Source organism: Macaca nemestrina, chromosome 4, assembly GCF_043159975.1.
Source record: "Macaca nemestrina isolate mMacNem1 chromosome 4, mMacNem.hap1, whole genome shotgun sequence".
In the NCBI taxonomy this organism is placed as follows: domain Eukaryota; kingdom Metazoa; phylum Chordata; class Mammalia; order Primates; family Cercopithecidae; genus Macaca; species Macaca nemestrina.
In genome coordinates, this window is record NC_092128.1 from 114,535,927 (window position 1) to 114,558,652 (window position 22,726).

Here is a 22,726-nt window from a genome sequence, read left to right on the forward strand (position 1 = left end):
TACCCCTGCAGGAGTCCTGTACCCAGACTGCCCAGGGCTCAAGGCTCGCATCAGCAAGTGCTCAGGCTTTATTTACAATGCCAACACTGCAGGGAATGAACAGCCTCCATCTGGGCCTCTCTGGTCAAAACCACCTTTTTGAGTCAGGGGCCCAGCCCCAGGCCTCCCAGGTCATCGTCCTCTGCCCCGAAGCCCGAGAAGCTGATGGGCTGGCAGGCCAGGCTGCGCAGGTTCACAAGGCAGGCGGTCTGCGTGGCACTGAAGTCAGGGACAGTCACCAACAACACTGTCTGGTCCTCAGGACCTGCAAAGAAGTCACATAGGACTCACTGTAGGTTCCAAGTAAGTCCTGCCTCAAAGAGAAGCTGCCAGAAATAAACAGGAGTCCCCGTTGGCACACAGTGGGGCAGTGACAATAGGAGACCAGAGATTAGCCTTGAGAAGCACACAGGCTGGGAGCTGTTCTAGCCCCTGCCCAGCTGGCCAGGCAGCTTGGCTCCCACAGTGAAATAATGGCTGCACAGCAGACCTCAGCCGTCCATCCCACAAGAGCTGGGGGGACTCCACAATGCAGGTTTTCTTCTCTGTCCCCAGGTGAGAACCTTGTTCCCAGGTGAGAGTGAATTAGCAAATCAGGCCTGGGCCCCCAGAAGACAAAAATTACCTTGGATGATTTTGGAGCCAAAGCTGGGGGTGTTGCCACAAAAGTAGACATGCGGGCACTCTAGGAAGATGAATGGGTCGGTTTTGTAGAAGGGGTAACAACCTGGAGGAGAACAGGCAGCTCTGAGGAGGGTTCCAGCTTCAGCACTAGCACTCTGCACAGGAGGTGGGGCTGCAGCCCCTCCTCCCACTGCAGGCCAGTAGGACACCCCCAGTGTGACAACAGGAACACCTCCAGATACTGTCACAAGACCTTGGCCCTGCTGTTGCTGCGTGTCGGGGTGGGGAGCCATTGGCCTTAGAATTAAGATTCCAGAGTAGCTTCCAGAGCAGGTGCCAAGCCTCTGAACTCCTCAGCTCTCAGCAATGCTGGCAAGTGCAAACCCACAGGGGGACCCTGTGCACTTCAGGGTCCTGCCAGGCCTCCTGGCCCTCTGCTCCCACCCCGTATGGCTGAGCCTGTTACCTAGAGTGTCAGGTGCTGTGGGGCTGATGTGACGGACCCGCAGGGTCCACTCCAGAATCTCCAAGTGATCCTCCATGCTGCTGTATCGGAAAATGTCACTCACGTTCTGTCCTGATGTCCCCAAGAATCTGCAAGGCAAAGCTCAGCTGACCCTTGGCTACGGGTGCCACCCATAGTGGTCAGCCCAGAGCTCATCTGGCGCTCTTGTGGGGATGCCCCAGAGAGAAGGAACAGACACCAGGTGGGCCTCCGCAGCCCTGCCACCTTCCTGGACCCTCCCTCCCCTCCCCTCTTTGTGCCTCCTGAGGCAAAAGGCTGGGTCAGACTGAAGTGTGGCTGTGCCAGCTACCTGACTCCATCAATGGTGGCCTGGTAGGGGTTGGTGACCAGCTGGAGCGTGGAGTAGGCAGTGGCCAGCGGGAACATGCAGGGGTGGAGGGGCTGCTGGGGGAGCGTGTAGTTGGTGGGATCAAACTCGCCTGGCATCACATCCACGGGCACTGAGGCCTGGAAGGCACAGGGCAGGGAGAGCTCAACCCCAAAGGAGCCCCCTACCCCAACTCCAGCCACTCCCCCTGCCCTCCTGCCTGCCTTCTCTTGCCCAGTGGCAGCTTTGAAGATTGCAATCCTTATCACCCCTCCAGCGTCCAGCTCACTCACACTCAGCTGCAGGAGGATCTCATCCAGCATCTTCACAGCCTCCACGCTGGCTGCCTGGGTTTTCTTGGTGAGGTACTTGGCCTGGAATAGAAGCCCAGGAAGCCATCAGGCCCAGGCGAGTCCCAGGCTCAGAGGAGAGCAGAGCCCCGCCAGCTGGAAGATGCAGATGTTGTCCCATAGACCCTCACTCCCTTCTAGCCTCCCACCACCCTCAGCAAGGGCCTGGGCACAAGAAGCCCCAGTGCAGGAGGCCCCAGTGTCACTGCAGGGCGCTTCCCACCGACCTGCAAGACCCCACAGGGTACCCAACTTGCCATGGGGAAGGAGAGTCTTACAGGTTTGCAGCCTCCTGGGCTGGGGCTGAATGCAGCCAGGCGGGCTCCATACCTTATTGATAGAATCTCTGCTCTGGGTGCTGTGGCTGAGGAGGTTACCGGCGAGGATAACCCGGGAGACTTGAGCGGCACTGCACTGCTCCCCTTCGTCCCCAAGCTGCCCTGTCACCACATCCACCAGCAGCTGGGTGCCCAGCAGGCTCTCACCTCCACCTCCACCCAGGCCCAGGCCGGACACGAGCAGCACGAACCTATGGGAGAAAGTGGGGTCCTCCAGGGTGCCAAGAAGGGAGGCAGCCCCTCCTAGGTGCGACTCAAAGATTCCACTGACCATGAGCTGGTTCCGGCCCCCGAGAACTGCTGCTCACCTATCTGTGTCAAGTGGGGGTGCAGGCTTCTGGGGAGCAAGGTCAGCAAAGCAATGGTCCTCCACCAGAAACTTCCCATCGTCTCTCACGGAGCCAAACACAGCCAGGACAGTCCCTGGGGAGCAGCGGCATCGGGCCTGATCAGGGAGCCCCAGGTGCTACCACTCCTCCAGTCACCCCAACAGGCAAAACCAGCCAGTCCTCCACAACCACATTGGTAAATTCTCACCTAAGACTCCCGGAGGCATGCCTGCTTCCTGGGGTCACTGCCTTTGGATGGAGGTGGGGAGACCCATCTCCCAGCCAGGTCTCACCCAATCTGATGGCCTCTGACCACCTGCAGCCTCACCTACCTCCTCAAGAACACACGTGTGCCCAGGCCACACCCCCCTGCACATCCCCCCAGGCTCCCCACTCACACCCATCCCTAACACACCACTGCTGGGCTCTTCACCTGCATCACCCTCACCCCCTCATTGGGCTCCCTACCTGTAACCAGCTTTGACACATCAATGGTGCCTTTTAGTTTGATACGCTGCAGTTCATCTTCTAAGACCAGTTCATCATCTGGGTGTATGTATTTGCTCCGAGGAGGCTGGGGGAGCAGGTTGTGCTGGAATGCAGAGACAGGAGGTATAATCTTGAGGCCAGAGCCCATCAAGGCTCTAGTGTTAGTGAGCTGGCACCCCAGCCCCCACCCCTCTGGAGCCCATCATCTCTGAACCTGCTTCCCCACACCCCCGCCCCCAGGGAGGTGTTCTAGGGGGAGGCCAGGTCTGCTTGGCGGCCCCGCCGTGTAGTGCCCTGCCTCACCTCCTCGCTGATCTCTCGCAGGATGGAGGGCTGCAGCGGCATGGCCTTGAACAGAGTGCCCACCACACAGCACTTCTCCTCAGGCTGCAGCTCACACAGCTTCTTCACCCCCACTCCACTGCCTAGGACACGAGGGGTACAGACTCAGAGATGAAGTAGCCCCCACCCTGAGAGAGGCCATGGAGGCTCTGCCCAGCACTCCACGAGAGGCCAATCCCAGGGCCCTGGCCCTCGCCAGGAGAGAACATCGAGTGCAAGGACCCCTTGGACTTCAAGGTGACAGTAAAAGGTGAGTCAGCCACAGAAGACCAGGGACTCTGGGTGTGGTTGGGCCCTGGATGCCAAGTGTCCTCATGAGGAACAGAGAAACAGACACACAGACAAGAGGGAGTGTGAAGACGGGCAGAGTGGAGTGACGCGGCCACAAGCCCAGGAACGCCAGGGAAGAGGCCAGGAAGGACCCTCCCCTCGGCCTTCAGAAGGAGCCAATTCTGCTGACATCTGGATTTCAACTTCTGGCCTTCAGAACTACCAGAGAGTAAATGTCTGTGTTTTTTGTTTTGAGACAGAGTCTTGCTCTGTCACCCAGGCCGGAGTGCAGTGGCACAATCTCAGCTCACTGCAAGCTCTGCCTCCGGGGTGAATTCCATTCTCCTGCCTCAGCCTCCCGAGTAGCTGGGACTACAGGCGTGTGCCACCACACCTGGCTAATTTTTTTTTTTTTTTTGGTATTTTTAGTAGAGACAGGGTTTCACTGTGTTAGCCAGTATGGTCTCAATCTCCTAACCTTGTGATCCGCCCGCCTCAGCCTCCCAAAGTGCTGGGATTACAGTGGTGAGCCACCACGCCCCGCCATGTCTGTTGTTTTAAGTCAACCAGTTTGTGGTGCTTTGTTACAGTGCCTACAGGAAACTAATACAAAGTACTGCTTCACTTATACCTAAATTACAACACTGATTCTTAAAAAGAAGCATGCCAAGTCTCAACACAGCCCTGCCCTACAAATAACTGCCATTTTCTTCAAGACTTTAGATTCTTCCATCCCACTCTCCACCCCTACCATATGCTTCACCCTCTGAGAGAAGAGATACTCAAAATGCAGACCTCAGATCCCCTCCACCCATTCCATTCCCGTGGAGTCAGGTGGCCTTGTTTACCCAGGGCACCTGGGCACCGTCTTCCCCAGCCTCTTCTCAGGATCCTGAAGAGGCTGTGAACAAGAACACATGGGAGGGGCTCGGCACTCTCAAGAAGAAAGGTATGGAGAGTCAGTGTGGGCAGGAGGGAGGAATACAGGTCTCCACACAGCACAGATCCAGGCCTGAAGAAAACACTGAGGAGGTGATAGGGTAACGCAGATGCCAGACCAGCCCCTTAGCCTAGCTGACTCCAGCACAGCCCGAGCCCCTGCTGCCTGGGAAGAAACGGGAACATTCCTCAAATCTACACCTTAGTGAGCAGACAGAGGTGAGCAACTCAAAACAAGACAAGAAGGATGCCAGCTGCAGACAGCAACGCAACAGACTCCACATCCTCACCTATCCCACTCTTACTCTCTCCAGGTGGCCTAAGCACTGTACATGTAACTCAGCCAACCCTGAAAACATGCCAGGAGTAGATATCATCACCCTACTGAGGCACAGAGCAACGTGTCCAAGGGCACACAACTGGGATCCAAGTGTGTGCCCCTGAGCACTGGGCAGAATGTCATCCCTGTAACTGATAGCAGGATAGCAGGATACTCAGGCAATATGCTGGCACCAAGATCGAAACTGGACAGAAAGGCCAACACTTGCCCCCACTGAGCCCACTGGGTCTAGGCCGGAGAGCGACAACAGGCCATAAACAAGTAACTCGCCACAGTGACAAGTGCTGTGAACAAATGGTGAGCTGAGGTAGAAAACAGAGGCCCTCATTGGCCAAGGTGGCCCCTCAAAGAATATAATACTTCAGCTGACAGTGGGGCTTAGATGGGGTCATGGGAAGACGAGGGAAAGAGTGTGCCAAATGAAGGGAAAAGCCTACGGCAGGAAGGGCTGGGCAGGTTTGGGGAACAGGTGAGTGGAGAGACCAATTTGGAGAGACAGGCTGAGCTTCAGTGAGGACATGCAGAAGCCACATGTAGGTATTCAGGGTGAGGGCCAGCATCAACCACCAGGCCTGTGAGTGCGTGCTACTGCTGCCCCGCCGCTAGCAACACATTCATCGTGGCAGCTGTTTGGTTTCCTGACCAGTCTGTGGGCACAGTGAAATCGCTGTCGTCCATCACTGGGGAGCTTTTTTGGCAGCTCCAATAACTGGGAGAGAAATGTGCAACCAGAGGAGGTGCTGCCGGAAAGAATCTAGAAGGTGGCATTGACATTGGGCCCAAGTAGTAACTGAGCTCTAAAAAGAGCCAAGGAAGGTGTCCCGAGGGCTGAAAGGAAAGTGAGGAAAAGCTACCAGAAAGGAAAGTGAGGAAAAGCTACCAGAGCCGCAGGAGGGAGCCCCCGATTATGTGGGAGAGGAGAGGTGAACAGCACTTTTGTCTCAGGTAAACAAAACAGAAAACATCCTGATACGGTTTGGCTCTGTGTCCCCACCCACATCTTATCTGGAATTATAATCCACACGGTGTTGACGGAGGGACCTGGTGGGAGGTGACTGGATCGTGGGGGTTCATTTCCCCCATGCTGTTCTTGTGATGGTGAGTGAGATCAAACCATCATGTGATCTGATGGTTTAAAAAGGGTTGGCAGTTCCCCTCGCTCGCTCTCTCCTGCCATCATGTAAAGGTGCCTTGCTTTCCCTTCACCTTCTGCCATGATTGTTGAGTTTCCTGAGGCCTCCCCAGCCATGTGGAACTGTGAGTCAATTAAACCTCTTTTCTTTATAAATTACCCTATCTCAGGTAGTTCTTTATAGCAATGTGAAAACAGACTAATACATATCCCTAACGAATTTGATGTTCTAGCTAGATTTCTGGGCCCAGTGTTCTCCTGGCTGCCTATAATAAGAGTTGATTTTGGCTTGGTGTGGGATGAGATGGGCTTCTCAAAGCTCCTCAGGGGATTCCAATGTGCAACTAGGGCTAAGATCCATTTCACCTGGTGCCAAGGACAATAAAAACAAGTAAGACCTGGTCTCACCTACAAAATCCTCAGTTTAAAAAGATAATAGGAGATGGATTTGAAAACTACCTGGAAAGCCACTCTTATGTAAGTGGTAGGAATGGGGGAATGCGGCAGCACCCAAAACTCAAAGGGGAAGATGGGGGTCCCTACATCACCACCAAGAATAATCCAACTGCAGGAGAGATCACCGAGGAAGAAATGGGGGCAAAGAACAAGGGTTGTGTTGGCCAGGCCACTTTATTAGGAAAGACAGAGAGCCCAAGGGACAGGAAAATTCATGGCCAGCAAATATAGGGGCCAGGAGGAGAGGCAAACAGACATGAGTGAACAGATGGGGTCCCCTCGAGACCAGAGAGTGCATCCTCACCAGTCTTGGCTCCTCGTGCCTGGCGCCAGGCTTGCCACACTGAGGGGCTCTCTGGCTATAGCACAGGCAAATACTTGAGTAATCTGCACTGAAGATAGGAAAACCATTTTCCTCTGCCAGTGAAATAATCACCATCACCGCCAGAACTAAGTCCTTATCTCCAACCAGCCTCTGAACTAAAACTAACTTCAAACCCACAAATTACTTAATTTAATCCTTGTTACTATCTTAAGAAGAAACTGAGGGAAAAGGAGGTTAATTTTCCCAAGGTAACAGGAGGTGGGATCAATTAGAGAAATGTTCCCGTTCTCTTGCAGAACATTTCTAAGTTCTGGGCTGGTGTGGGGGAAGCACCTTCCCAAACTCCCACTTACCCCAGTGCTGCTGGGCCCGGTTCTCCAGGAAGGGTCTCATTTGGATGAGGCGGGTGGCATAAATGTGGGCATACTGCCGGCTAAAGCTGCGCTCTCCTAGCCGGAAGGGTTGCGAGGAGTTGGTGTAGGTCGCCACTGGCACCCGGGCAAAGGTGGCATTGTTGGCTGATGGTGGGGACAGCAGAGTGTGGGTCCTCTGGGCAGCCTGCTCAGAAAACATGGCCACACTCCTGGCTTGCTTGGTCCACACAGCTTCGCCCAGGCCAAGGAGGGTCACTGTGAAAACACAAAGGCATTCCTGCTGCCCCTGCCCATCCCCAAAGCAGCAGCTCTCCTGCAGTCTCACTGCACCCAAAGGATACTGGGAAAAGAAGGGAACAGCTGTAGTTGACACCAGACATTGTGTCCACTTGGAAATTTATCGTGTCTGGATACCGATGTCTCACCCTGTAGCAGTCATCCAAAAAGAGAAAAGGAAAGCTAGGAGTGTTTGTCTCATCTGGAGTTCTCCCCGAATCCCAGACTCAAGTGTCCTGTTCCATCTGGACAACTATCAGGGTCTCAATCAAGTTCAGCGTGCCCCAAATGGAATGCCTGATCTGCCTCCGTCCAGCTCTCCAGCACCTGCCTCATCTCCAGACATGAGGCCTGCCTTATTAAATAAGCCTCCTGTGAAATAATAAGTCTATTACTAAATAATTAAATGAACTAAACCAAAACCAGAACATAAATCAGTCACTGCTCTGCTCGAAACTCTCCAAAGTGTCCTCATTTCATTGAATAAGGCCCCAAGTCCTTACAACTGCCTATGAGATCTGCTCCACTGGTCCTCTCCCCTCCTGGTTCCCAATCCTCCACCTTGGGTCCCTCCCCAGAGCAGGAGGCCTCTGAACTCTTGCTTGCCCCTCTCCCATATACCTATAGGGCTCACTTGCCCATTTCCTTCAAGTTCTTACATCTTTACTCAAATGTTACCTTGTGCCCTGCCCATCTGATTTACAACTGCAACCCTTCCCAGTACTTCAATTGTTATTGTTGTTTACAGCACTTACCTTCTAACAAACTATATTTTAAACGTATTGTCTGCCTGCTGCAATTAAACCATAAGCTCCAGGAGGGCTGAGATTTTTGTGTCTTATGCCACTACCCACCTGGGGCTACGAAGTACAGATGTGGTGAGTCCTACTGTGATGTTTGGGTTGGACACACAACAGATTTCCAAGAATAGTACAAAGAATATCCCAATACTTTCTTCAAATACAACTGAAATAACAGTTTGGATATATTTATGGATTTATTCCAACTGATTTCTGTTTCGTTTTACTTTTTTCGTACACCTACTAGAAAGTTAAAAAATTCCGTAGCGGCTTGCAATCTGTCTCCACGGGACAGCACTGGCCTGGGACACAGGCTCCGCACACGTGTCTAACGAGTGACTAGTTAAGAGTTTTCGGCTGGAACCTGTTTGATGGCGGCAGCAGCCAGGCCGCGCTGCTAGGGATGGGGCCGAGGGCGCCCTGGGCGCTGCTCCAGTCACGGCGGGTGTCCCCGGCTCGGATCCACGCGGCAGCTGCGGAACGTCTGCCAAGACACTAGCCCACCGCCCCAGGAGCCCGGTCTCGCGGCCTGGAACCGCCACCCACAGCTGACCCCGTTTCCCTGGACCCTACTCACCGCGCGGCGCGCCGCATCCCGCCAATCTCCGCGCGCCTGCCCCGCCCATCGCCGCAACTCGCCAATCCCCGGGCGACTTCCCCGCCCATCGCCTCAAGTCACCAATCGCTGCCCTCCTCGCCCCGTCCGTCACCAGGCGCCGCATCCCGCCGACCACCTTTCACCCAGTCCCTGGACCTACAGAGAACTCGGAGCCCCACCCTCGGTTTCCTGGGCAACGCGGTGCTGGGGCTCGCGGGGGTGCGCCGCTGGTCTTGGGTTGGCGGCCGCGCGTGCAAGGGTTGGGCTGGCGGGAGGTGTAGTCCTCCAGTGGGCTGACCGCATCACCCCGCCAGGCCCTACCCAAACCTCTCAGTGGCCGTCACCCCGCCAGGCCTCCCTGTGGTCGCCCGCCGGTCTCCTTGGTGAAGCCCCCGGCGTCCCGGTTTTCCCCGCAGAGCTGCCCACTTGTAGCAATGGCGTCACGCGAGGAGGATCCCAACAGAAAGAAGGCCGAAGGCCCACAAACGGGGCCGGGGAGAAGTAACCCTTCCTGAAGGGATGGCGCGGGGTGTCGGGGTTCCTCCGGTCCTGCCAGCGTCTGCGCCCGGGAAGTGCATTGGCGGTTTCGGGGTCCTCCCCAGCCTGCCCACAGCTGCACACCAGCTTCCAGCCCAACACTCTCCAATCTCCAGTGTTCTCGTTGTCCCCGTTATTCGTACTCGTTTTTACCACCACATCTTTCTGAGTGCTGTCTGCCACTTTGGGAATACTTTTTTTTTTTTTTTCCATCTCCACTAATTTATAGAATTCCTCGCCCCATCAAGAGACGCTTCCCCACTAAGCTTCCCAGGCTCCCCTCGCCGCGCGCTGATTCTCCCAGGCGTCCTCTAGAGCTACTGTTCTGCTCCTTTCCTGGGCCTGTTATCCTAAGTCCAGGTCTTGTCTGCACAACAAGTGGATATTAACACTTGTTAATTATCACTTAATATTTTAATTTTTTGTTTTTGTTTGTTTGAGGCAGCGTCTTGCTCTGTGGCCCAGGCTGGAGTGCAGTGGTGTGATCTCGGCTCACTGCAGCCTCGAACTCGCAGGCTCCAGTGATTCTCCAGCCTCAGCCTCCGAGTAGCTGGGACCACAGGCGCGCACCACCACTCCTGGCTACTTTAAGTTTTTTTGTGTGTGTGCTTGTGTGTGTAGAGACAGGGTCTCTCAACGGTGCCCAGGCTAGTGTGGAACTCCTGGGCTCAAGTAATCCTCCCACCTCAGCCTCCCAAAGTGCTGGGATTACAGGCATGAGCCACCACGCCTGGCCTTATATTTTAATTTAAAATGTGATATTTTAATTATTAAAGTAATGACACATTAATTCACCTGCTCCTCAAATAATCCTTTGGGTCGGACACAGTGGCTCACGCCTGTGTCCCAGCACTTTGGGAGGCTGAGGTGGGAGGGTCGCTTAAGCCCAGGAAGTTGAGGTTGCAGTGACCTAAGATTGCACCACTGCACTCCAGCCTGAGCGACAGAGCCAGATGCTGTCTCAAAGCAAACAAGCAAACAAAAACCTTTGAAGCATGAACTATTATTTTTCTCCCACTTTACACTTGAAGAAATTGAGGCAGAGTGGGCAAGAGAGATCAGTAGCTAGTGAGTAATAGCTGGGATTCACACAAAGACAGCAGACTATTGCTGGTAAGGTTGGGCTGTTCTGACCCTTGACCTGAAACATTGTACATGTATTGGGCAAACAAATAATTTTACTTCTTCCTTTCCAATTCAGATGCTTTTTATTTCTTTTTCTTACCTGATTACTCTGGCTAGAACTTCCAATACTATGTTGAATAGAAGCGGTGAAAGTGGGCATTTTGTCTTATTCCTGGTCTTAAAGGAGAAGCTTTCAGGCTTTCAGCATTGAATATGTTGTTAGCTGTGAGTTTTGGGATTTGGCGTATGGATTTTATTATTGGAGGTAGTTTCCTTCTATTCTTAGTCTGTTGAGCTTTTTCTTCTTTAAAAAGAGTGTTGAATTTTGTCAAATACTTTTTTGACATCAATTGTGATGACCATGTGGGTTTTTTTTCTGTTAATGTGGTCTGTTACATTTATTGATTATTATGTTGAACCATTCTGGTATTTCAGGAACAAATTCCACTTGGTGGAATTACAAACCAAAGTTACAATAATACTAGCTTTTACTGTATTCTCTTTTATATAACTAATTTTATTTTAGTTGACCCTGAATTTTGCTTTACCATAGATCATTATTTCTCCCCTCCAAGTACTAACCAGGCCCAACTCTGCTTAGCTTCTGAGATTGGACACATTCAGGGTGGTATGGCCATAGATGAGATCTTTATTCCTTTATTCAGCTTTTTTTTTTTTTTTTTTTTTTTTTTTTTTTTGAGACAGGGTCTCAGTCTGTCATCCAGGCTGGAGTGCAGTGGCACAATCTCGGCTCACTGCAACCTCCGCCTCCTGGGTTCAAGTGATTCTCTTGCCTCAGCCTCCCAAGTAGCTGGGATTACAGGCATGTGCCACCACATCTGGCTAATTTTTGTATTTTTCGTAGAGACGGGGTGTCACCATGTCAGCCAGGCTGGTCTCCAACTCCTCAGGTGGTCCGCCCACCTCAGCCTCTCAAAGTGCTGAGATTACAGGTGTGAGCCACCACGCCTGGCCTCTTTATTCAGCTTTGAGTCACTGTCTAGTATCCTTTCATTTCATCCTGAAAGGCTTTCTTTGGCTTTCTTTGCAGGGCAGATCTAGTGATAATGAACTCCCTAAGCTTGTGTTTATCTGGGAATGTGTTCATTTTCCACTTTCTTTAAAAGAACAGTTACGTCAGATATAGGATTCTCAGCTGACAGATTTATTTTTTTCTTTTAGCACTTTGAATATATCAATCTACTGCCTTTTGGCCTCTGAGGTTTCTGATGAGATATCTGATGATCCTTTTCTTTTCTTTTCTTTTTTGAGACAAGGTCACACTGTGTCCCGACTGGAGTGCAGTAGTGGCACAATCTTGGCTCAGTGCAACCTCCACCTCTCAGGTTCAAGCAATTCTCTTGCTTCAGCCTCCTAAGTAGGTGGGATTATAGGCATGTACCACCATGCCTGGCTAATCTTTGTATTTTTAGTGGAGATGGGTTTTTGCCCTGTTGGCCAGGCTGGTCTCAAACTCCTGACCTCAAGTGATCCAACTGCCTCGACCTGCCAAAGTGCTAAGATTACAGGTGTGAGCCACCGTGCCCAGCCAAGATAACTGATACTCTTTTTGAAGATCCCTTGTATGTAATGAGTCACTTCTCTCTTGCAGCTTTCAATATTGTCTCCTTGTCTTTGGCTTTTAGCAGTTTGATTATAATGAATCTCAGTATGAGTATCTTTGAGTTTTTCCTACTTGGAGTTTGTCGAGCTTTTTGAATGTTCATATTCATGTCATTCATCAAATTTGAGAAGTTTTCAGCCATTATTTCTCCTAATAATCTCTCTGGTCCTTCACTCTCTTCTTTTTCTGGAATTTCCACAATTGGTATTAGTCTGCTTGATGGTGTCCCACAGGTCTCTTAGGCTCTGTTTATTTGTCTTCCATCTTTTTCCTTTCTTTTCTGTTCCTCAAATTTGATAATTTCAATGTCCAGTCTTCAAGTTTGCTGATTCTTTTTTTATAAATTTTATAATTTTTAAATTATGTATATATTTTTATATTTGAGATATAAATATAAATACATATTTGTATTTATGTATTTATATTTATATCTATATATTTATATATAATTATAAAATTATATATATATTTATAAATATGTATAAATATACATATTTATATTTGAGATGGAGTCTCGCTCTGTCATCCAGGCTGGAGTGCAGTGGCATGATCTCAGCTCGCTGCAACCTCCGCCTCTCAGGTTCAAGCAATTCTTCTGCCTCAGCCTCCTGAGTAACTGACACTACAGGCACGTGCCACCATACCTGGCTAATTTTTCGTATTTTTAGTAGAGATGGGGTTTCACTGTGTTAGCCAGGATGGTTTCAATCTCTTGACCCCATGATCTGCCTGCCTGGGACTCCCAAAGTGCTGGGATTACAGGCGTGAGCCACCGCGCCTGGCCAATTTTTTTAAAAGATAGGGTTTTTTATGTTGCCCAGGCTGGTTTCGAACTCCTGGGCTCAAGCAATCCTCCTGCCTCAGTCTTCCAAAGTGCTGGATTACAGGCATGAGCCACTGTGCCTGGCCAAGTTTGCTTACATCTGCCTTTGAAGCTGTCTAGGGAATTTATTGTATCCTTCAGCTTCATAATTTTTTGCTACCAAGAAAAAAAACCCCAGAAAGTTTTCTGTCACTTTATTGGAATTTACATTTGTTCATACATCATTTTCTTGACTTTGTTCACATCTTCCTTTAGCTCTTTAAGACAAGCATCTTTAAGACAGTTGTTTTAAAGTATTTGTCTAGTAAGTCAGCCATCTGGTTTTCCTCTGGTATGGCTTCTGCTTATTTATTCTTTTCCTTTGAGTGGGTCTTAGTCTCCTATTTCTTTGTATGCCTTGTGATTTTTTTGTTGTTGTTGAAAACCAGACATTTGCATCTCATGATGTGGAAACTCTGGAAATCAGGTGCTTTCTCTTTCCCCAACTTTACTGGGTTTTTCTTTCTTTCTTTTTTTTTTTTTTTTTTTTTTAGAGCTAGTGTCTTGCTCTGTTGCCCAGGCTGGAGTGATATGTTGAGTTTGTTTTTGATTATGAGAAACGTAGCTCAGGACACACGTGGGTATAAGACCAAGGTGGTGGCCATCCTCACATTGCAGGATGATGTACATTATTCAAGACAAGCTTGAAATGACACGTGGGCCCTGAAGTTGCGCTAACCCAGCTGCAGTTCAGTAGTGGCTGAAGGGCAGGTGTATCATTTGGTTGTGACAAATGTAAATGAAAGGCAGTTGATCTATTAGATATCGGGGATGCACAGAAATGGTGGGAGTTTGGAGGATCAGGTTGTGGGGCAGATGGGAAGTATGGTTTCTCTGGAGGGCCAAGAAGCTGGAAGCACAGCAGTCACCTCCTATCTGGGATTCTCTGCATACCAGTCCTGGGATGGACCATCCCCAGTGTTCCCACTGCTCTTGGATGATGCTCTCATGAAACAGAATCTGGGAGAGGTGGCCTAGCTGGCCAAACTTAGCTTGGGAGCCTGCTGCCTGTTGTGTTGCTGAGGGTCTGGGTTCCTACACCCTGTAGGGTTGATTACAGGAACTACCCTCCCACCAAACCCATACATAGTCTGAGAAAAGCAGTTCCCCATGGGAATCAGTGCTATTGGGAAGGGGACAGATACTGGGCTGGTAACTGATCCCTATTCACTTTCAGGCACCATCCACATAGGATGGAAGCAGACAGCTGCAGGTCCCAGAAGCCAGGCCAGGGCAGAAGCTAGAGTCTGCCTGGAGGTGGCACAGATGAGGGCAAGGTGGGCTGACTCAGAGGTTGGGACCCTGGCAGGTGCCAGGTGGACCCAGGCCAGGAAAAACAAGGGTCTACTCTCTAGAGCCTGGGTTGAGGTGGGTGTGGGTCTGGATTGCAAGCCACAGAAGCTAACTGGATCCAACTCAAGCGTAAAGTGGGTTTCATTACAAGGATACATCCCTGTGGGACCCAAGGACAGGAAGGTGGCCCCTTTCCTGTCTTTCCTTCAGCCTCAGGGAGGAAGCAGAGAGTTCAAGGGGGGTCCTGGGAGAAGAATGGTAGAGGTGTTGCTGACAGCAAAGGGAGCAGCAGGTTAGATAATATTCTATTTTGGAGCTCTGTGGCTCTTTGTGTCAGTGGCACATCCTGGGGGACATTCCACAGCTGGGAGGGGCAGGGCTGAAGTACCTTGGGAGATGGACGGTTAGAGGCTGCTCCAGACACCTGGGACAGTGGAGACAGATCAACGAGTCCCAAGGAAAAAGACAGTGAAGGGTGGACAGTGTGTTGGCAGCAGGAGGGAGGGGGGCAGATAGAGAGGCCAGAAAGAGGAGGTCTTCTCTTGCCATGCACACGTATACATATGCACATACACATACACACATGCATGCACACCCCCACCACATGCACACACACACACCCGCTACATACACACCCCAACTTCCCACCTGCCATACCACCCTGTACACCACACACTTGTGTCCATGTTCCCACAGGCATGGCAGCAGACAGCAGGCCAAGGACAGGCTCCTTCTCACTGCATCTGGCCTCTGCTGTGCACTGCCTCGGGTCAGCAGGACGGGCCCTGTGCTGATGGCCTTTGGTGGGAGACACACCTTGCTACCCAGAGATAAACCTCTGGGCATGACCTGCTGCAGTTGGCAAACTCCTCGGCCCTACAGCATCTATAAAGGCTCTCAGTGTTTAGCCTCTACAGGTCTGGAGGTTCGTCATGTGCCTTCACTCACTCATGAGACATTTCCAGAGCTTCTGCTCTGTGCCAGGGACAGAGGTTTTCCTATCTTTGTGTTTGCTCACAGAAAGCCATGGTGTGAGAGTGAGCAGGTGGGCCAGGCAAGGAAGATTGTCGCCCAGACTTGCACTGGGGGATGGCTTCCTGGAGGAGGTGACTCTGTACTGAGGCCTGAAGCCCATGGAGGTCAGGGAGGGGCTGGGGGCAAGGGGGCCAGAATGCTGGGACAGCAATTCCCCTCACACAGCCACAGCAGCAAAGCCTGGAGGGGCCAGAGTTACTCCAGGGTAGAAGGTTCTTGGGGAGGCCACAGCCCTGACATCCTGGCCAGAGCTGCACTCCTTTCAGCCTGGACTGAGCTCGACTTGACGTCAGTACCCAGCACCCTCCACTCAGAAGGGCTGGCCTCAAGGTAACTCCCACTGAGACTCACAGGCACTCAGGGACCAGTGAGCAGTGAGTCTGGTGGGGTGGGGTTGGCCTCTGTTTCTTGTAACGAAGGGTCAAAATGAAGAAAGGAACCCCAGTTTTTGGTTAACTTTTCTTAAAACTTTGTCAATGCTACTGTTTGTCTTCATCAGAACATGGGCTAAGATGAGGTACTACTCATCTATTGCTGCAGAACAAACCTGTCGAATCTTACCGCCTCAAAAAATGCAGCGGTTTCTTATTTCTCAGATGCTATGAGCTGAGCCGGTGGCTCTTTGTCCCTTCTTGCCTGAGCTTGGAAGTGGTCATTTGACTAGGTCTGAGGGTCCATCAGAGTCTCCTTCCCAGGGGTCCAGCCTCAGGCAGGGTGGCGGCAGGCCAAGCCTGTCTCTCCAAGTGATCTTTTATCCTGGGCTTTGTCTTATGGATGTCGCATGGTGGCATTCGGGTTCCAGGAAAGTGAGAACTACAAGGCTGAGGTCAACAAACCACAGGCCAGCCCAGATCTGGGCAGTAGAGAAACAGCCTCAGCCTTGTGATGGAAGCAGCTCCACATTAAATGATACACTGAACTCTTTTTTACTCTTTTTTTTTGAGACAGAGTCTTACTCTGTTCCCCAAGCTGGAGTGCAGTGTTGCAATCTCAGCTCACTGTAACCCCTGCCTCCCAGGCTCAAGCGATTTTCCAGTCTCAGCCTCCTGAGTAGCTGGGATTATAGGCACCCACCCCCACGCCCAGATAATTTTTGTATTTTTAGTAGTGATGGACTTTCCCCCTGTTGACCAGGGTGGTGTCTAACTCCTGACCTCAGGTGATCCGCCCGCTTCAGCCTCCCAAAGTGCTGGAATTACAGTTGTGAGTCACCCTGCCTTGAACTGAACTCTTGAAGTATCCTATGATGACTCCCCAGTGGTGTACACACAGGGCTGTGGCCTCCAGGGGCTCTGCCACCCTGGGAGAATGAGGCCATCTGTGGTACCAGCCCGCCCCCAAGTCCATCTGCACATCTAATTGAGGGCTGCGGGGTCACTGCCCTGTGGGTATGCCCAGTGGTTCTGAGTTAAATCAGCTTTGCAAGGGGCTTGCTCTGGGCTGACCTCAGATGAGGAGGCTGGGAGGGTTGGGTTGGTGCTATCAAAAAGTTGTGTAATTCAGACATCTTCATTTTAAGCTCCTGGATATGTGTGGGACACAGAAACTTCCAGGTGCAAGGACTCAGGTTGCCCCTGGGCTCTCCGGGCTGTGTGCAGCCAGTTGATTCTCCTGGAGAGGGAGCCCCAGACCTACAGCCTCGCTGCCTTGTGCTCTGCTCTGAGGTCTGTCTGCACAAAGGTCAATAACAGGCTCAAACCCAGCTTCACCGCCTCCCAGCTGTGTGTGACCTTGGACAGCTTGCTTAAGCACGTGGGGCCAATACACTGTATTGGTTGAGGTTAGGTTCTGTTGTGAGAATGAAAGACTTCAAACAACAGCAGCTTCCATCAGGTGGAGTTTGTTCTCTTCATGTAGCATCCGATGGGAGGTAGAGGTGGTGTGTGACACCCAATATGTCAGAGATGCAGCCAGACTTGGCTCACGGCTCCCCCATCCTGTGGCTGTGGCCCTCATCATCATAGCCCCAGGAGGCTGTGTGCCAGCTAGGTGCTAGCCAGCAGGTTGGAGGGAGGCACAAACATTTGTCTCTTAAGGAGAAAACTGCCACCACACATAGTCATACCTGCCAGTGAGGGAGGCTGAAAGTGCAGTCTTTATTCTGGGGTCAGGAGTATAACTACAAGCATAGTCACCATGGAGCGTGAGAGGGCACCGGACTGCCACGTGTGCACTGTGCCCAGCAGCTGAGTGCCTGGGACAGAGGAGCTCAATGACCGTCAGGTGCTGTCAATATCCAGCCCAGCCCTGCTTCCCAGACAGGAAACCGAGTCCCAGGAAGGCACACACAGAGGGAAACTGGGCCTACTCCTTGACTTTGCCCAAGGCCTCCCTGAGCTGTCCTATCCCTGCACCTCCACACCCCCAGCTTTTCCATCTAGAAGATTCAAGACAGTTCACTGCAAAGGAAGAGGTGAGTGTGTGCAGACCTACCTATTCCTGATGTTTCTCCAGCTTAACCAGGCCTCTGCAGTCTTGTGCAGGAAAATCAGAACATGGGGGAGTCCAGGTTCAGGCTGGGGCCTCTATCAGCCTGTTGGGGAGGGTCAGGACTGAAGTGGGCTGTGGGCCAGCTGGCACCCATCAGTCCCTGACAGTTACAGTGGACAGTTAAGCTGGAGAAGCATGTGGGTCACATATTTCTCATGCCAGGGCAGAAATTTAAGAGCCTGTCTTTAACCTTATCAGTGGTGTTAACTCAGCTAAAGAAAGAATGTGCAGAGAGAGAGGGCTGGCAGGCTGGGGCAGCGCAGGGACTGGGGCCCAGGTTGGGGGCTCAAGGGGTTGCAGGATAAGATCAGAAAATACAACACAAGGCTGGGCACAGTAATTCCAGCACTTTGGGAGGCTGAGATGAGAGGATCCCTTGAGGCCAGTTCAAGACCAGTCTGGACAACATAGCAGGACCCCCTTGAACTCTACAAAAAAGAGAGAAAACAACACAACAGGGGCCTTACCCATGCTGACCGGGAGGGAGTCTTTGGGGAGCAGCCCTTGCTGCGCACCTGGGTCAACTTGGCCAGCACTGTCCGTGGGAGAGGCCACTCACCCCCATGCCCTCCCTGGGCAAGGCTGAGGCTCTTGAGGGGTGGAACATCAGGCATCTTGGGGACATAATCAAAAACAAAAATCTCCTGCCAACACAGAAAACTTTTCCACAAAAGAAGAGAAAGAAAAGTTTAATTATTGAATAGACATTAAACAGATTGCGATGCTCATCACAGACAATCTGCTAAGAAATTGCAAAGGCAGAAAGAAGTCTCACGCTTGTATATAACCAGGTGCAACCCATCCCGTTCATGTTCTCAAGGGAAATGTCACGGGTTCTCAGGTAAGAGGGCTTGACAGCACCTGTGGTCACACACAGTTCTCTGTAAATCCCCAGGTAACCGGGGAGGCCACGTGGGTTTGCTAATTGCTTTTATCTAAAGGAAAAAAAAAATAAACTCATTCCTTTAAGACTGGAAGTGTGTTTGCAACTTGAGCCAGGCACCGGGCTAAAGTTAGGCTCCCCGTTGCCCACGGAAACTGGGAGATAAAGATGTATCTCCCTTGGTGATTACACTTCAAATGGTGCCTCCTAGGTCCTTAAGGAGACATTCCTGGGATGTGAAACTTGAAAAAGGCTTATTTAGCTTTTTAACAGATCTACATAAAAAAAGTCCAGGAAGGAACTTGCAATTATAGATTTTCTAGAGAAAAAGGAGATGGGAAAGTCTGGTTTTTTGTTTTTTTTTTTTTCCACCAAGGAGAATAAACTTATTCTCGTTTTAAATTTGCATTTGCCCTTCTGGTGCCTCAAAGCTGGGGTGAGGGCACTTGGGCAGCACAGCGGACCCCTGGCCTGACTAGAGGCTGTCCTAGGGAATAAAATGCAGATTCTGACTTGAGCCCCAGGTGAGGCCTGCACTGTAGGGAAGAGGCTCCCTCAGGCCTTTGTTTGCATCCAGGGTCTTCAAGGGTATTGGGGCAGGGATAGAGGAGGGGAAGTTCAGACTAATGGGATAATGCTTTTTTTGCCTTTTATTTTTATACTTTTTTTTAATGTTAAAAAGAAAAGCATAATTACCACAAATTGCAAAGGACTAAAGAAGTCTAGAATAATGAACGAATCACTTCAGCCTGGAAAGCAGATACTGTCAATCCTATTAATGTTATAATACAAGCACCTTCAAGTATTTTATATTTCTTTTTTTTTGTCCTTTTATTTTATTTTTTTGTTTGTTTGTTTTTTTTGTTTTGTTTTGAGACAGAGTCTCGCTTTGTGGCCCAGGCTGGTGTGCAGCGGCATGATCTCAGTTCACTGCATCCTCTGCCTCCTGGGTTCAAGCGATTCTCCTGCTTCAGCCTCCCAAGTAGCTGGGATTACAGGCACATGCCACAACACCCAGCTAATTTTTGTATTTTTAGTAGAGACGGGGTTTTGCCATGTTGGTCAGGCTGGTCTCGAACTCCTGGCCTCAGGTGATCCACCTGCCTTGGCCTCCCAAAGTGCTGGGAGTATAAGCATGAGCCACTGCCTGGCCTTTTTTGTCCTTTTAAATGTGATATCCTAGCACATAATAAAGATAATGTACTATGAGCATAAGGTAGAACCTTCTCTGCAGTGACAGATGACAAGTTTGCCTCTCCAGAGAAATGGGCTGGAAGTTCTTACCTTCTCTGCCATCAGCATGGCTGAAGGGAGAGAGAGTGGGGAAAATCCAGGTACCGGTCCACAAAGGAGGCACTCTGGGTTCCTTTCAGGAGGGTGCCAGATGATGCTTCTGCTATCAGACTTAACATGAGTTCTTAGCAGAAGAGGAGAAGGGGCAGAAACTGACGGAAGTCCCTCCAGAGAGATAGGAAGGCTCTGGACAGTCCCAGTGAGGGCAAGAGTCCTCCTCATGCACAGTTAGGGGACTTGAGCCAGAGTAGGGCTCCATGGGGAGACGTGGGGCAGGGACACCCAGGACCAGGAGCTCTGGGATACCTGGAGCGAGCGCCTTGGCTCAGATGGAGGTGTCCTTAAAGCGGCAAGGCTTCTGAGGCTTCTAAAAAGACAGGAAAGATGAGGGGTGGTGGGTTTATGAGCAGTCTTCTGGTAAGGCTCCCCTTGGGGGCCCCCAGGAACCAGTGGGGTGCAGGGTTGTAGTAGTGGGAGTGTAGAGGAGGCCGGTCCTGAGCCACACAGAATTCGGGCACAGTGGGGGCATTTAGGCCCTTTGGGTCCTGTATTCTTCCTCCCTCCCTCCCTCCCTCCCTCCCTCCCTCCTTCCTCCTCCCTCCCTCCCTCCCTCCCTCCCTCCCTCCCTTCCTTCCTTCCTTCTTTCCTTCCTTCCTTCCTTCCTTCCTTCCTTCCTTCCTTCCTTCCTTCCTTCCTTCCTTCCTTTCTTCCTTCCTTCCTTCCTTCCTTCCTTCCTTTCTTCCTTCCCTTCTTTCTTTTCTTTCTCACAAGGTCTCGCTCCGTCACCCATGCTGGAGTGCAGTGGCACGACCATGGCTCACTGCAGCCTGGATCTGGCTCAAGCTCCCTGAATATCTGGGGCTATAGGTGTGCACCACCACAACAGGCTAATTTTTATATTTTTTGAAGAGATGGGTTTTTGCCTGTTGCTCAGGCTGGTCTTGAACTCCTGGTCTTAAACAATCCTTTCTCCTCTGCCTCCCAAAGTGTTGGGATTACAGGTATGAACCACCACGCCTGGCCCTGTTGCATTTCTTTCTTTCTCTCTCTCTGTTTTTTTTTTTTTTGAAATAGGGTCTCGCTTTGTCACCCAGGCTGGAGTGCAATGGCGGAATCCTGGCTCACTGCTGCCTCAACCTCCCAGGCTCAAGCAATCTTCTGCCTTGGCCTCCCAAGTAGCTGAGATTTCAGGCGTGAGCCATCATGCTTGGTTACCTGTTGTATTTCTTTTCTTTTCCTTTCTTTTCTTTTCTTTTCTTTCCTTCTTTCCTTCTTTCCTTCTTTCCTTCTTTCCTTCCTTCCTTCCTTCCTTCCTCCTTCCTTCCTTCCTTCCTTCCTTCCTTCCTTCCTTCCTTCCTTCCTTCCTTCCTTCCTTCCTTCCTCTCTTTCTCTCTTTCTTTCTTTCTTTTTTTTTTTTTGAGAGGGAACCTTGCTCTGTTTTCCAACTGGGAGCTATTGCCTGGCAATGGCTGGTGGGACCCAGGCCAGGACCACACAGAGCTCATAGTGAGCAGGGCCCTGCAGGCCTGGCCAGGGGGCATCCACCTCCCCCAGAGGGAGCTTTCCTTTCAGTGGGTGGACAACATGGAGCTGGTCTTCCCCCTCCCGGAGCTCTCCCCAGCTATGCCCACCTCACACCACGTTCTGTTCAACATCCTCAGGTGTAGACTGTTAGACACTCCACTTACGGGATGCCTGAGATTCACCTGAGGAAAAAGTTTGATCTCACAAGTAATTCATATGATCTCTGCTTTCTGGAAACAGCCTTCTCTCCCTTCTGTCTGTACTGCTAGAATACTCAGAGGCAACCCCACCCAAATGAAATTGGCTCCTTTTGAGGACATCAAAACTGCTGCTCCCTGCTGCAAGTACTCTCTGCAGAGACGGCTAATGCCTGCCTCAGAGTCTCCCAGAAACTGTAGTCTTTATTTATTTATTTATTTTTATTCTACTTTTTTTTTTTTTTTTTTTTGGAGATGGAGTCTTGCTCTGTCGTCCAGGCTGGAGTGCAGTGGCTTGATCTCTGCTCACTGCAACCTCCCCTTCCAGGTTCAAGGATTCTCCTGCTTCAGCCTCCCTAATTGCTGGGACTACAGGCATGCCCTGCCACACCTGGCTAATTTCTGTATTTTTAGTAGAGACAGGGTTTCACCATATTAGCCGGGCTGATCTTGAACTCCTGACCTCAGGTAATCTGCCCGCCTCGGCCTCCCAAAGTGCTGGGATTATAGGCCCGAGCCACCATGTTCGTTTAACCGCAGTCTTAAATAGACATACTACACAGTCTAACTCAGTGCTTTCCAACAGGAGTGAAAGCCAGAAATGCAAGTCACTTATGAAATTCTAAATATTCTAGTAGCCACATTTAAAAAGTGAAAAGAAATGGGTGAAATTAATTTTAGTAATAATCCAATATCCAAAACATCATTTCAACATATGATATTATAATATTAATGATATTAATAACAAAATTTATTAATGAGATATTTGCATTCTTTTTTGTATGAAATCTTCAAAATATTGTGTGCAGTTTACACTTGTAGCATATCCCAACTCACACCACATTTCAAGTGGCCAGTGGCTATCATATTGGTCAGTGTAGGCTAAACTGATATCCTGGGTCTGTGCCCATCTGTTTCTCTCTATCCTTCTGTCTCTCTCTTTTGTCTCTCTCTCTCTCTATCTCACACACACACACACACACACACACACACACACGCACACACACAC

The 22,726-nt window shown here is 50.7% G+C and overlaps 1 protein-coding gene across 5 annotated transcripts; it reads right to left on the reverse strand.

Annotated features, from left to right (window-relative positions):
• Positions 1-45: 45 nt before the first annotated feature.
• Positions 46-8,984, reverse strand: LOC105494209 (DNA polymerase delta 2, accessory subunit). 5 transcript variants are annotated; one of them, XM_011762449.2, is made up of 11 exons: positions 8,834-8,984; positions 7,160-7,435; positions 3,306-3,427; positions 2,982-3,105; positions 2,493-2,607; positions 2,177-2,375; positions 1,790-1,870; positions 1,479-1,636; positions 1,130-1,257; positions 665-766; positions 46-304 (listed from the first exon to the last, which is right to left on the reverse strand). In XM_011762449.2, exons 1-11 carry the CDS (start codon positions 8,976-8,978, stop codon positions 144-146), a joined length of 1,611 nt encoding a protein of 536 aa, XP_011760751.2. In that variant the 5' UTR covers positions 8,979-8,984; the 3' UTR covers positions 46-143. The 5 variants fall into 5 exon arrangements, with proteins under 5 accessions (XP_011760751.2, XP_070951216.1, XP_011760752.1 ...); XM_071095115.1 differs by lacking the exon at positions 8,834-8,984 and adding an exon at positions 8,621-8,802; XM_011762450.3 differs by lacking the exon at positions 8,834-8,984 and adding an exon at positions 8,501-8,609.
• Positions 8,985-22,726: the final 13,742 nt, after the last annotated feature.